Genomic DNA, 15,318 nt, shown 5'->3' on the forward strand with positions numbered 1-15,318 from the left:
TTGCAGGTAGCCGGCATTATGTGTAGAGTTGCCAGATTTAGCAAATAAAAATAAGAAATTACTGCAAATAAAAACACTGGATGCTCAGTTACATGTGAACTCTGATAAACAATGAATAATCTTTTAGATAAGCATACCCCATGTAATATCTGGTCCCATGCAATATCTGGGACATACACGTACTGAAAAATAATGCGCTGTTTATCTGAAATTCACACATTACTGAGCATCCTGTATTTTATCTGGCAACCGTAAATATGTGGCAAGCTGCACAGGCAGAAGCAGTTCTCGGTGGCCCGGTGAGGGGAGTACCCAAAGGAGGGCCAAGGAAAGGGAAGAGAAAGAAGAAGAAAAGTCTTAAATTAGCCTGACCCTAAGCTATTTGAACAATAGAGTAAGTGAATTAGCTGAGTTCATCCACTATTGCAATAGTTCAGGAGTAATGAATTCACACAATGTATCAAATAATTTCTATCAACAAAAAGCAGTATCAGCAAATGTTTAAAAGAGCCATCAGTGTTTCTCCTAAAAATTGTGTCTCTCTCACTACATCAGCCTCTCTTCTGATCACTTGGGATGAAAATATTGTGAAAGATAGCCTTGAGGATGCTCATTCTGTGACTAAGTTTTCTTAATCTGTAGACAGTGATTAGGAGTCAGGTTGCAATGTAGGTTGTTTCATCTTGTTTTTATTCTACAAATATTATCTGACCACCTATCATGTTCCAGGAACCCGTCTTAGACCCAAAGGACAGATAATGAGTGACACAAACATAGTCCCTTCCTGTGGAGCTCAGAGTCTAGGCCCTAGTGGACTATAAAATAGATAGATAGATAGAAAGATAGATAGATAGATAGATAGACAGACAGATAATTACATGCCCTTGGGAAAACATTATCTAGCAATAGTGGATATTTGCTCTTTGCTGCCCAGCATCCCTCTTTCTTTTGGGAAACCATCCAGACTCCATTTTATGTTAATTTGTTTGCCTGGAATTGATCCACAAGCCCATTGCCACGATTGATGATGTTTGATTCAAAGATTGGTATACAATCCAATTAGAACTGATGAACCCTTGAGAGCCAGTAAGTAGAGGCTTCTGGAAAAGGGAAGCATTCCCCCTTGCCTTTGGTAATGGATAGGGGAGCTATCCAGATGATCAGGGCCATCAGGTACACACCCCTAGAGGACACCATTCACATACGCAAAAGATGAAGTCATGACCCAGGAAAAGCATCCTGGTGACATTGCAGAGCCGTGATTCAAGATGAACTGAAACTCCCCACAGATTTTTCAGTTACATTAAGCCAACAAATCCACCCACTTCTTAGAGCAGGTTGAGTTTCCGTTTTCCGTCATTTGCAGCATAGAGTCCTAACTGATGCAATAAAAGTCTAAGAGGAAAGAAAAGGTTTCTTGCCTGTTCCCAACCTCCAGTTTCATGCCCCGGAGGTAATCACTGTGATGCTGCGTTCAGACATTTGGGTGCACACGTATGTATAACGCATGCCTTTCATGCAAATCGAATTGTATTGTATACATGGTTCCACCACTTGCTCATTCTAAACTTATGTTGTATTGTGGAGATCTTCATTTGTTGATACAGACTATTCGGCAATTGGATGTATCATCATCAATTTGATCTGTCTTCCACTGGTGAAAATTTATTTTCTCTTCAATTTTTTACTATGATAAACAATACCTTTATACATATATCTGTGTGCATTCATGCAATTATATCCAAAGGGAAAAAACCCTAGAAATGGAATTGGTCTTTCAAAGGGAATGTAAAAAATGTTGCCTTCCAGAATGATTATACCAATACAGTCTTCTCAAAAACACATGAGAATGTTTCTTCTCCACCATTAGTAACACTGTGTTTTGCCAAATATAAGAAATTTTGCCAATATGATAGTGAAAAGCAGTATTGTTTTCTCAATTTGCATTTGTTTGATGAGTGTATACACACACATAGACACACATGGAGAGAGATTCATATATATTTAGGCTATATATTTTATAAATTCATTAGCTATTTTTCTATAAATTCCCCATTCATATCCTCCACAGATTTTTCTCTTGGGTCATTTATCTTGTCCTTATTGATTTGTCTTTACATATCAGGAAAATAGACCCTTTTCTCATACATGTTCCTTTTTTTTTAAGTATGCTTTTCCTTTTTTTTTGGTGAGCAAGAGTGGCCCTAAGCTAACACCTGTTACCAATTTTCCTGTATTTTTTTTCTCCCCAAAGCCCCAGTTCGTAATTGTATATCCTAGTTCCAAGTCATTCTAGTTCTTCTATGTGGGATGCTACCGCAGCATGGCCTGGTGAGCAGTGTGTAGGTCCACACCCAGGATCCGAACCAGCAAACCCCAGGCTGCCAAAGATGAGCACATGAACTTAACCTCTCGGCCACAGGGCCCACACCCATACATGTTCTGAATATATTTTTCCAAGTTTGTTGTTCACCCTTCAGCATTGCTTTGTTTCTTTATCATTTTTTTAAGTATAACATTTCAAGTGTACAGAAAGCAGGAGAGAATTATATAATAGCACCTATATGTCCACCATCCAGTTTTAAAATGTTATCGTGATTTTGCAATATTTGCTTCACCTTTGTTTTTTAAAGAATAAAATGTTACAGGTACAGCTGAAGCTTCTCTTCCACTCTCACTGATGCCATTCTTCTCCACGTCTCCCCACAGGTGACCACCACCTCGAAGGTGACGTGCATCATTTGTGGAGACCCTTTGTACACCTGAAAACCCCCTCACATGCACCAAAGGTTTAAATATTTTCCTGTGTCTTTTAGAAGAAAAAAAGACAGCAATAATGAATTGTCTGTGGACAGTTGTTCTCAAGTAAGCCTTCCCGGGATCTGCAAGCATCTTTCCAAGAGAGACCAGGTTCACATCGTTGCAACAGTGAGGCTCGCAAAGTTCCCGTGAGAAGCTGTTCACAAACTGTGCCACCTTCTGACTGATGTTGCTAATAAAGAACAGAGAAGAATCTGCCCGTCAAACTTGCCTCAAAGGAGGTCGTTGAGTTGTGATTGGATATATTATATATTATACAATAATTTATTTTGACCCTAGGAGAGGTTCATTTGAAAAAGGCCATAATACCTCTTTCTGCCCACTTTGGAGCAGATTTTAGCTGGGGTCAAAGCTCTAACGTCTGCCTCTATGAAAGGTTGCAGGCAGGGGGCCTGGGGCGTTCCTATCTGCTCGGGCACATGAAAAATGAAGACATTTCCTGAGGAGGCTGATGGAACCAATGTGCTCATGTCTGAACGTTTTTGCAGAAAGAATTAAAGGACAGTAAAAAAAACTTCTGAATACTCTCTAGTCTTTGGATATTCTGAAACTTCTACCTCATTGCTTATTTTTAAAAGAACCCAAATTGGGCTTGGCCTAAACAAGGGAGTCACCTGTGATTTTGACAACACCTTAAACAATACACTCCCATGGTTTTATACTTTTTCACAGATCTGTTTCTTTAAAAAATGTATATATATAATTTTTTAAAATTATAAAGTTTCTATAAATTGCACCAGACTGTGCATATCATTCTGCAATTCAGCATGGTTATTCACTATGACTTCAAAATTTATCCATGTGGATGCATATAGATTGAGATTATTCCTTTTAACTACCGAATAGTAGTCCCTTTTATGAATATATTTTTCTATTTTAAAATTAATAAACATTTAGATTATTCCTTTTTCCTTTAGTAAAAACAATGCTGCATTGACATATCTCCTTGTGCACGTGTCCAAGGATTTCCCTAGTGTGTCTGTCTACAAGGGAGGCTGTTGGTTTGTGAGTCCTGCACCCTCCTTACTGGCTATTGTAAAGTGTTCTTCAGCGTGGTTGTCTCCTAGAGTTCATACTTTTCCCTAGTAGTAAGTGAGGATTCCTCTTACCCACATCCTTTCTGTCTCTTGTGTGTATCCTCTGTGTTTGGGAGTTGTATGATTTTGATAGTAGTATAATTTATCAAACTATTGCCTTATGGCTCCTGGCCCGTGTGTGTGTGTGTGTGTGTGTGTGTGTGTGTGTGTGGTGTAGGGTGGTGTGCGTGTGTTTTGTCATGTTTAGAGGTTTTTGGTCACGTTTAGTTTTGGCAGTAAATGGTTACTGCAGCTTAACTTGCAAATATAGTTTTCAGGTTGTTCATTTTGTTTCACAACGATGACATTAAAAGAGAATAGTACTAATAGTCCAGAAATCTGGTAATCCTGCAGCAGGATTCTATCCAGACTGTGCAACACTTTGCCTGCCAGATATTAAGGGAGGCTAACGGTGAGGTTAAATTAAATTCAGAAACCTTCAATTGGGAAACCATGCTAAACACTGTATGTAGTAGCCAGACGTCTTCGTTGAAAGGCTTCTGCTCACTGCCCAGAGCCGGGTTGTCTAATGCAGCATTGATAACTGTATCAGGTCGAGGGCGAAGATTGATCTGGAGGGTTCAGTCCTGATGCTCCTTTCTCCCTATCTTCCTTGTCCTACATCTTTTGAATAATGTTCACTTTCTCCTCATTATCAGGTCAAAGTTTCAGGAAAGTCCTAGATGTAACAAAGTTCAGGCTAAAAATTTTTGAAATGTTAAGCTTATGCAAGACATTAAACTTTGTCACGCCATCCCAGCCAAAAATAAACTAAAACTCCAAACCTGTCGCATAACCAGACGTGACATCTGCAGAGCCGGCCTGTAGAAATAAGCAATAAACTACACAGTGAACAAGGAACATAGCAGGTGTGGTCAATCAGGAAGAGCTTTTTGACACAAAATGATGATATTTTTACTTCTGGAACAATCAGAGGTATGTTCTTATTTTATGTGTTCAATCTTTTTTGTAAAACATATTATTTAATAACAGTATAAGATCTAATAATGGTTTATTGCACTATCTGTGGGGGTGAGGGTAGGGCTTACTTTCTTTCACCATCTAAATGTCCCTAAAAGAATCTTTACCTCAACACGTGCATTCCTCCAAATTATGTGTGAAATTTCCTTTGAAGAGAACTCAAATACTTCAGAAAAGTTTGGATCCTACATAAGCAAAGTCATTTTGATTTTCAATTTTCATGATCTTTAGAAGGCGGTAATGTCTTTAAACCCTTTTGGCTAGAGGTGGATTTTTTAATAACGTGAAGAAAACAAGTCTTGACTCAAAGCACGTGGAAAGACATCCGTAGTTTTCAAAGCCTTCTTAGACCATTAGGGTAAAGTCTTCGTAATCCTATTCTCTCCTCAGCAAACTCTAAGGCACTCATGGTTACAATTTGTGTGGCACATCTCATTTCTGTATGACATTTTGGTTACTTAATTATTGGAACTCACCATTCCATAAATCTGCGCTTGCCATTTGCCTTCTGACTCCAATTCCTGCCTCGTGCCTTCCTGCAACTCCAGCTCTCAGGTGAGATGGGTCAGCTCAGACCTGAGGAGGGAGTGACGGCTGCTTGAGATGATGGAGATGTTGGATTCAGAGCAGCTGCTTGGGAAGCAGGCAGTTCTGAGCAAGAAGGCTCAGTGCTTCAAGGCCGTTACTCTCAGCCCAGGAATAAAATTCTACGGGACACAGTTTAATTGCTTCAAGATTCAATTCATAACCCTTTTTCCTGCATCCTGTCATTATTAGGCCATTATTTTTTTGTCCCTTTTATTACATTCCAACAGATCCAGGCAAATATTTGCAAATATTTTTAGAGATGAAGCTACATGTGACTCTTCACTCAAGTGCTGAGTGACTACTATCATAGGCTACAACCAGTAAGCAGTGAAGCCTAGACAAAGGTCCGGATACGAAGGGTAATAATTAGTATATTCATCTCTCTTGTTTGTAGTTCCCACAGATACTAAGTGGTTAATTTATTAGCTTAAGAAAGATACTTCACTGTATCATAATTGTCAAGGAGTGAAAATATTGCCTAAAAGCATTGGCCGAGCTGTGCCTCTGCTGTGAAATCTTTTATGTAGGAAACGTTAACGTGTCATCATATGCCGATAGGAACCAAGGCCTTTGAGGAAGGCATAAGAAATTAAAGACCAAAATCATTTAATTTGAGAATAGATGCATTAACAAGATCAAATACAAGTTACTTGTCTTTTGTTTCAGATACTACCCTGAGAAAATTTTCCTCGGCACATATTGACTATATTTTGAAGGAAAAGGAGCATAATATAACCTTTGAGTCCTGAGAAGAGCAATTGCAATCAATGGACTTAATGTCTTAAATGGCTTTTATTATCATCATTGGTGGTATATAGAAAAAGGTTAATAAAGCCTCTTTCACGGCTGGAACTTACAAATTAATCCTGTTCAGCAGCATTCTCTCTCTGTGCTCACTAATCAGCTCATGCAGCTGGTGGCTGACGTTCATCTCTTCCTAATTAGAGGAGCACGTGCTGCAGAGCCATCATTCTGAATGAGAGCAATGGTGTTTACTCTGTTTCCCTCACCCTTCCTGCTTCATTCACCGTTAAGCAACCCGTGACAATGACACAGGTTGTCACACAGAGTATGAGGAGATGGAATCACAACATTTGGAGGTAGATTGCTTGGATTTGAGTCTAGGCCTTCAACTAGCTGTGTGACCTCAGGCACGTTACCTAATCTCTCTGAGCCTCGGATTCTCCATCTGTAAACAGTCGTTCCAGTTGCTTCCTAAGTTCTGATGATTAAATGAGATAATACATGGAAAAGCACTACGCAAATATCTTTTTACATTTTTAATTGTTGAAAATTTCAAACCTATTCTAAGGTTGAGAGAAGACAGTTGTACCCTCATGTGCCCATCACCCAGCTTCAACAATCATCCATTCACGGTCAGTGATGTTCATCTATACTCCAACCAGTACTCTCTCTTGCCCCCAAAGGAATCTTATACAGCAAGTTCCAGATGTCATATCATCCCCATGCTTACATATTTTAGTGTGTATCTCTAAAAGGTAAAGTCTCTTTTTTAAAAGCCTAACTATAAAGCCATTATGCTACTTAAAAATTTTAACACATACCTAGTCAGTGGCCATTTCCCAGTTGTCTCATAAAATCTTTTTAGAATTATTTTGTTTGACTCAGGATTTAAATAAGGTCTACACATAGCATTTGACTGACCTGTCTCTTTAGTCTGATCTATAACTGCACTGTTCAACATGGCAGCTACTAGCCACATGTATCCATTTAAATTTAAACACAAATTAATTCAAATTAAATAAAATTAAGAATTCAGTTCCTCCATTGCAACAGCCACATTTCAAGTGCCAAATAGTCGCATGGATAGTGCAGATACGGAACATTTCCACGATTGCACAAAGTGTTATAGGACAGTGCTGATCTACAAGTCTCTCTTCCCTCTCTGTTTCATCCATTTTGATTGTCAAAAAAAACCCAAGTCATTTATGTCATGGAATTTCCCACATTCTGGAGTTTTCTGATTGAATCCCCATGGTGCCATTTAACATGTTCCTTGGCCCTCTGTATATAATTGATGGTTACAGCTAGAGGCTGAAAAGCTGTTTGTCTGTTTCATGAGCTCAAGTCCTACCATGTGACCTTAAGCAGGTAACTTGACCCCTCTAAACGTCCATTCCCTCACATATAAAACAGGAATAGTAACAGTACCTACACCATTGGGTTGTTATGAATGTTAAAGGAGATAATCTGAAGTGCTTGGCCTGGTGCATGGCTCATGGCATGGATTAAGTATACATTAGTTATTATTTGCATTATTATACTTGTTATTAGGCACTGACTCTCAAATCTTAGTCCATGCATTGGCTGTGTCAAAATCCTCCACAGACATAAACAAAAGCTTTCCAGAGATTCTAATTCAGCGGGCTGTAATGCAGTCTCATTATATTTGTTAAAATAAATCTATCAAATCTTTGTCTAGGATTTACTTTTATTAATTGATTTGCATTCAAGTGATTAGGATGATTACAATAATTATCCAGTGAACTCTTAGAATTTTACTAAGATTCCTCTCTTTGGGTATGCTTGGAAAATCTGTCCCTAAATCAATATTGCAAAGTATATACAAAATATTCACCACAGCACCTTTACAATTAAATATTCATTCCATTTTTATTATTATAGCTTAGCCTAGAGAATTAAGTAAACATGTGTTACTTCACTCCTACACACCGTTTAAACGCAGCTAACAGGCTTTCTGAATAAACCAGCCCGCCCCCGGCGGTATCAGGAGTTAGGTTCCGCATATGCTGTCGCCAGGCTGCAGCCGCCTGAGGGGACTCGCCCGGGGCCCCGCCCTCAGAGCTCACACCCGCCGTGCGCTCGCGCCCCAGGGGCCGCCCCCCGACACTCCAGTGCGACTCTGCGTGCACAGGCCAGAGGCTCAGAACCAGCGCCGGGCTGCCCTGCTCGGCCTCCTGGGCGCAGCGGCGTTTGCCCGTGCACGTGCCCTCGCATCGCGCGCTCCGGGGCCGGGCTCCGGGCGGTTCTCGCCGCTGCAGTTCCACCGGGACTTCCGCGCTTCGGCGGCCTGTCTGACGAGCCGCCGCGCCCAGAGAGGTTCAGGTTGGAGCGACACTTGCCAGAGGGCAGCGGTCACGCCAGATCTTCGGCTTCCATTCCGTTTTCGCGCGCTTCTCCCTCTTTGCAAGGTGAGTGGAGCTCGTTTGTGGATGTGTTAGCACAGGATGCGGGAATCCTGTGAAGCGAGTCAATTCGGAGCCCGACGTGAACCAGGTGGGGTGGCGGCAGAAGCGCTCACAGGGTGGAGGCCCGTAGTAAGGACGCCAGTCCTCAGGGGACTCTCGGGCATGAACGGCAGAGGACGGTGTGTGTCTGTGGGGACAGACGGGCAGCGTGTGGCGGGGTGTGTGTGAGAGACGCGAGTGAGTGGTGGGATGCGCCTCCGTGCCGTGGGTGTGGCTGCGAGGCTGTGACAGGTGCGTGGCTGTGCTGGGGTGACGGGGATTTGGTTGCATGTCCTTTACCTGTGCAGGTGTGATGGCTGTGGCTCTGTGGCGTCACTGTCTGGTGGCTCTGGGCTGCCTGGCGCTTCCTCCTCTTCTCTCCTCACAGCCACTTGGCTGCAAGAGGAAAGTAGGATATTGAGCCCTAAAGGAAGATTTCCAGCCAGGGGGCACCGAGGTTAGTTTGGGAAAGCCTGGGGAGTTCTCTACTTGGGAGCTCTGAGGGGCAGCTACTGTCTCAGAGCCTCGGGGTTCCCAGAGCTCGGACCCCAGGAACGTGCTGTAAACCTATACCCGTAGTCCAGGCTCTGTCGTCTTTTCCATCTGTTTATGTGTATGAGCAGGGCGGGTGTGGACCTGGAGAGTGTCGTGTAAGAGAGTCATTCTGTGCCCCAAGAGCAGCCTGGTGCCTGGTGACTTCCTCCTCAGTCCTGCCATCCCCCAAAGAAGAACCTTGGGGAGGGGAAAGAATTGTTTTCATGCAAAAATCAACATTGAGGATAGTTGTTTCTTTCTTTCATAAATTCACTGATTTTAAATTATTGATATAAGAAAAATTTAACAAAACTTTGCAATAATATCTGATTTTTAGTTGTCTTCCCAAAAAGATTTCCAAATACTGATTGAAATACAAGAAAATAAGGAATCGTTTTATTTACCCACATGCCTTTTGTTGCTGCTTCAGGGCACTGAGAGTCTTACTGATGTTCTCACTTTATGAGACGCTTGATCACATCAGCTTCTTTGCGCAGGTTGTGATTCACAAATGTCTCTTTGTTTCTGCTGCATTTCGGCGGGAGGGAAATTTCCTCCTCCTCTTTTCTAGAAACTCTTGATGTATGAATTAAAAATGCATTCTCAAGCAAAAGATCTAATTTTGCCCATTATTTTTGTGAGCATTATCAGAGCAGGGCTGATAAGCACAATTTTACTCTAGGAAGGAGAATCGTTTCTTTTATAATACCCAATTAGGGGACATGCAATGTTCTTCAATAAAAATAGCTAACATTTATATTTATATGGGATTACAACATATTACTAAGTTTTAATGTAGATCATATTTCTCCAACATATTCATGCTAAGTAAGTGATCTTCGTACTCTTGCCTTTACTGATGAAAAACCCAAGACACTAAAATGTCATGAACTCTAAGAGCAGTTACATTTAGAAAATCTGAGAACAGAATCTATGGTTAAGTTTCAACTGGATACCATTCCCCGGTTATGAGTGTGTACTTTACACTGGGACCAGTATCATCCTGATTAATAATCCTGTACATGCCATCACACAGCAGAACCAAATTAATTAACCTGTTCCCTGTTAGATTTTTGTGTTTCTAGTTTTTGGCTGTCAAAAACTCTGTATTGAAGATACTCGTACATGCATTTCTTTATCTCAATATTTTCTTAAGAAATGTCTAGAACTAGAATTTGGGGTAAAATAATCAGATTTTTAGTAAATGCTTATCATATGCCAGACCATGCCATCTTAGTATTTGGGGTGATAAAAAGACTCAAATGACACTGTTGATACTCTTATGTTCCTTCTGGTAGGTAAAGTAAACCCTGAATAGGAATAGATGCATTGAAGGCCACTAGGGAGATTCAGATAATGTGACTTGGTGTTTGATAAGGCAGTGATGTCATTCTGACTGCAGCCACCACTGTCGGGTTGCGATCAAACTATGATGACCTATGAGAGCACCATGATGGTAAGGAATTTATGTTGTAAATTTTTACCTTACTTTTTCAGTTGAGATATATACATGATCATAAAATTCCCCCCCCTTTTTTTTTTTTTGGTGAGGTAGTTTGGCCCTGTGCTAACACCTGTGGCTAATCTTCCTCTTTTTGCTTGAGGAAGAGTGGCCCCGAGCTAACATCTGTGCCCGTCTTCCTCTGTTGTGTATGTGGGGTGCCACCACAGCATGGCATGATGAGTGGTGTAGGTCCATGCCTGGGACCCAAACCTGTGAACCCGGGCCACCAAAGCAAAATGTGCTGAACTTGACCACTACGCCACTGGGCCAGCCCCAAATTCACCTTGTAAAAGTGTACTCAAAAGAAAACTTTTTACTATATTCACAAGGTTGTACAAATCAGTACCACTATCTAATTCCAAAATATTTGATCACCTTAGTAAGAAACCCTGTCCTTGTCAGCTGTCACTTCCTATCCCTCGTCCTCCCATACTCTGGAAACCACTAACACGTCGTCTGTCTCCATGGATTTGCTGAGTCTTGAAATTCAGTCTACATGGAATCATGCAGTATGTGTCCTTTTATGTCTAGCTCCTTTCACTTAGCCTGAGGTTTTCAAAGTTCGTCCATGTGGTAGATAAGCACATCATTCTTTTACTTTATTTTGGAAAGTATACACGGCATTACATTTGCTATTTTAACCACTTTTCAGTGTACAGTTCTGTGACAGTAAGTACATTCACACTGTTGTACAACCATCAGCACCACCCACTTCCAGGACTTTTTCATCTTCGACTGAAACTCTGTCCCATTAAACACTAACTCCCCATTCCCCTCTCCTCCCAGTCCTGGCAACCACTGTTCTCCTTTCTGTGTCTATGAATTTGACTTCTCTAGGACCCTCATAGTAGAGCAATCGTGCAAAATTTATACTTTCGTGACTAGCTCATTTTACTTAGTGCAGTGTCCTCAAGGTCATCCATGAGGAGCCGGTATCAAAATAGCCTTATTTTTCTGGCTGCGTAATATTCCCTTATATCCATAAATGGCATTTTCTTCATCCATCTGTTGATGGACATTTGTATTGCTTCCACTTTTTGGCTGTGACAAATGTGAACATTTGTGTACTAGTTTTTGTGTGAATGCATATTTCCATTCTCTTCAGTATATACCTAAGGGCAGAAGTGCTGGGTCACATGGTAACTCCTACTTTACATTTTTTATTCTGATGATGATGGTTGCTGAGTGAGACTGATGGGATAAGATAATTGAGCAGCTTTCTGGAGGACGTGGCTAACAGGATGGGAACGGGTTCCATGAAGAGAACTTGCAAAAGGATGTAGCCCCGAGACCAGCAACAATACATATTAGCTATACTCAGGGACTTCAGCCATCTGTCTAGACAGTAATCCAGCAATGAGCATGCCTAGAAACCTGAGAGGAGATTGTGTCACTGGTAACTGAAGGAAACAAAAACCATTTAATAAAACAACCCAAATTTAGTACATTTCCCCAAGACCAACTAAACTCTGTTTAGAAGAATGAACTGTCCACATTTTGGAAAACAGCTTCCACTTAACACACAACAAATCTTCACATGCATAGATATTTTAACAAATGAACATTCAATCAGCAAGTTAAGATATACTCAACAAACAAAATCCCCCATCAGGGGCAAAAGATAAGCACTGTCAACATGTAAATGTAAAACTTTCTAGATTTTTTCTGTCTATTGAAGTCTGATGATTTTTCAGTCGTTTGATATTGAGATACACATATGTTCTTCAAATGGTATCATATTGTACCTATAGTTTTATAACCTGATTTTTCTACTGACAGTGTTTCCGGAATGCTTTCCATGTTCACGATATTTTTCCTGACTTCACGTTTATTACGTGGATATGTTGTAATGTGTTTAATCACAGTCAGTTTTTCTGGAATTGGAATACTGAATATTTCCTGACCAGTTCTATGTCTTTTCTAACCTCTTCAACCTCACCTGACCCCAAGGCCATGAGGTTAGGTGTGCCTGGATGGCGTGGCTCCTTTTCAGTCCTGGAAGGTGTGAATGGAGGGAGGAGGACCTGTTCAGGGCTGGGCTGAGCAGCCTAGTCTCAGGTGCAGAGCAGCTTCCCCAAAGTGGAGGTCTGGCCAGAAAACTGTCTGCTGAAGTGTTTGGGTTTCCTGGGCATTAGGGGAAGAGTTTGGGTTTATCTACAGTCCTTCTAATTTTTTCATATTGTTATGTTTGTACAGTTAGAGGTATTATGCAAAATGGAATGGTGGAGCCAAATGTTACTTCCTCTCATGGTAACCCTAAATTATGCTTGCTCTCATGGTCTCTTTTTCCTTTCCCAGCTCTGGATTCTCTTTGTTCTTTCCCAGTAGAGGAATCCCAAGGAGGACTGATCCGTTTTGGCAGGTGCACAACCATGGTATGTGTAAGTTAGTGTTTCCTTCTCATTGAAATAGTGGGACGTAAATGTTTTCATTAATTGTTCTGAAGCTTCCTACCCAAAAGAACCCCATGTTATTATGTGCTTCCCAGTTCCTCCCATTCCAGTGAACTGAACAATGGTTCCAAATAACCTAGTCCTCCTTATGTGGCCGAGTCTCTTCTAGCCAGTGTTTATGTATTCACTGACCAGATTATTCTCTCCTATATGTTCAACTTAGTAATATTAAGAGCTATAATGGAGGAATGAAGAAATTAAGTCCTGTCAAGAAATGATTTGAGCTTCCCGTGTCAGGACTGTAGTTGCATGAGAGATGGAGATCCCATTTGGCCAAGCAGGGAAAGACTCTGACATTCTCACAGACGTGAGTTTTCTAGATACACGTGATAAAGCCCAGCAATGAACGATCTCTGGAGGCTGAGATCCAATGCTCTGTGAGGTTTTTGGAATTGAATAGCAATATGATTTAAGACTTGAAAATATATGGATCATGGTCCTTGGTAAGGGATTCCTGAATGATAAATATGACTATTTTATTGCTGACTAGGATGCGATGAATTTTAATGACTTTGATATAATTCTGGATCATCCTACATTAGTATCCTCTAACTCATGAACCACAGAAGTACTAAGTCGGATTGCTAGTGGCCATAAGAGAGAGTAAAATCATGTCTTAAATTAACAGAGAGCAAGAGCAGAAAAGACCTTAGATATGTTGTCCAACTTAATGTATAAAATCATAATCATCTAAACATGATTAATTCTATTATACCATAAGTTAGAGTGCTATGCAGCCATTCAAAATATTTGTCAAAATAATGAAACTACATATGATAGAATTTAACAAAGAATTTGAGTATTTAAGATATTCTTTTGTTTCTTTTTAAATGCTGTTTTTCTATCTGTTATGACAAACTCTAAGTTTCAATTGGAGAATTTTATCCTTTTACATTTAATGTAATTATTGACAGTTAGATTTAGGTCATCCGTTTTACTATATGTTTTCTTTTTTTCCGTTTGGCTTTTGTTCCCCTTTCTCTTTTTTTCTTCTTTGGGGTTAATAATATTTATTTAAAATTCCATTTTAACTTGCTTTTTCTATATGTGCCTATTTTTAGTGGTCAGTGTCTGTATTTAAATATATATATATGTATATATATGTATTTATATATATATAATTATTTTATTGGGTCATATTGGCTTTCAACCTTGTATACATTTCAAGTGTCTATCATTATATTTCGGTTTCTCTTTAGACTGCATTGTGTTCATCACCAATAATTCAGTTTTTATCCATCACCATACATATGTGGCTTTACCATTTCATCCTCCCTCATCCCTTTTTCCTCTGGTAACCACTAATCTATTCTCATTTATGTGTTTGCTTATATTCCACATAGGAGTGAAATCATACAGTATTTCTTTCTCTGTCTGACTTATTTTGCTCAAGATCCATCCATGTTGTCTCACATGGGAGGAGTTTGTCTGTTTTTATGGGTGATTAGTATTCCATTGTATATATATATATACAACACCTTCTTATCCATTTGTCTCTTGATGGGCACCTAGGTTGCTTCCACATCTTGCCTATTGTGAATAATGCTGTGGTGAGCATACGGGTGCATATATCTTTTTGAATTAGTGATTTCATGTTCTTTTGATAAATACCCAGTAGCAGAATGGCTGGATCATACAGTATTTCCGTTTTTAAGTTTTTGAGAAATTTGCATACTGTTTTCCATAGTGGTCACACCGGTTTGCATTCCCACCACCAGTTTATGAGCATTCCCTTTACTCCACATCCTCTCCAACGTTTGTTATTTTTTGTCTTGGTAATTATAGCCATTTGACTGGTCTGAGGTGATATCTCATTGTCGTTTTGATTTGCATTTCCCTGATGATTAGTGATGTCGAACATCTTTTCGTGTGCCTGTTGGCCATCTGGATATCGTCTTTGAAAAATGTCTGTTCGTATCCTCTGCCCATTTTTTTATTGGATTATTCTTTTTTCTTGTTAATGAGTTGTATGAGCTCTTTATATATTTTGGAAAGTAACGCCTTGTCAGATGTATGATTTGCAAATGTTTTCTTCCCATTGGTAGGTTGTCTTTTCGTTTTGCTGATGGTTTCCTTTGCATTGCAGAAGCTCTTTAGTCTGATGTAATCCCATTTCTTTATTTTGTCTTTTGATTCCCTTGCCTGTAGAGACA

General features: G+C 40.1%; 2 protein-coding genes across 2 annotated transcripts in view; both read left to right on the forward strand.

The window, feature by feature from the left end:
• The window catches only part of LOC139039769 (serine/threonine-protein phosphatase 2A regulatory subunit B'' subunit beta-like), a 56,029-nt gene extending 52,473 nt beyond the window's left edge, over positions 1-3,556 (forward strand). Inside the window, exon 3 of the mRNA XM_070503478.1 lies at positions 2,710-3,556. Within this exon, the coding sequence (XP_070359579.1) occupies positions 2,710-2,766 (57 nt within the window). The 3' untranslated portion in view covers positions 2,767-3,556. The remainder of the gene's footprint in view (positions 1-2,709) is intronic.
• A 3,246-nt stretch (positions 3,557-6,802) lies between these two features.
• The window catches only part of LOC139039779 (centromere-associated protein E-like), a 36,048-nt gene continuing 27,532 nt past the window's right edge, over positions 6,803-15,318 (forward strand). Inside the window, exons 1-3 of the mRNA XM_070503449.1 lie at positions 6,803-6,841; positions 8,173-8,638; positions 13,011-13,087. Coding sequence (XP_070359550.1) covers positions 6,803-6,841; positions 8,173-8,638; positions 13,011-13,087 — 582 coding nt within the window. The remainder of the gene's footprint in view (positions 6,842-8,172; positions 8,639-13,010; positions 13,088-15,318) is intronic.

This window comes from Equus asinus, unplaced genomic scaffold, assembly GCF_041296235.1.
Source record: "Equus asinus isolate D_3611 breed Donkey unplaced genomic scaffold, EquAss-T2T_v2 contig_193, whole genome shotgun sequence".
Classification (NCBI taxonomy): Eukaryota; Metazoa; Chordata; class Mammalia; order Perissodactyla; family Equidae; genus Equus; species Equus asinus.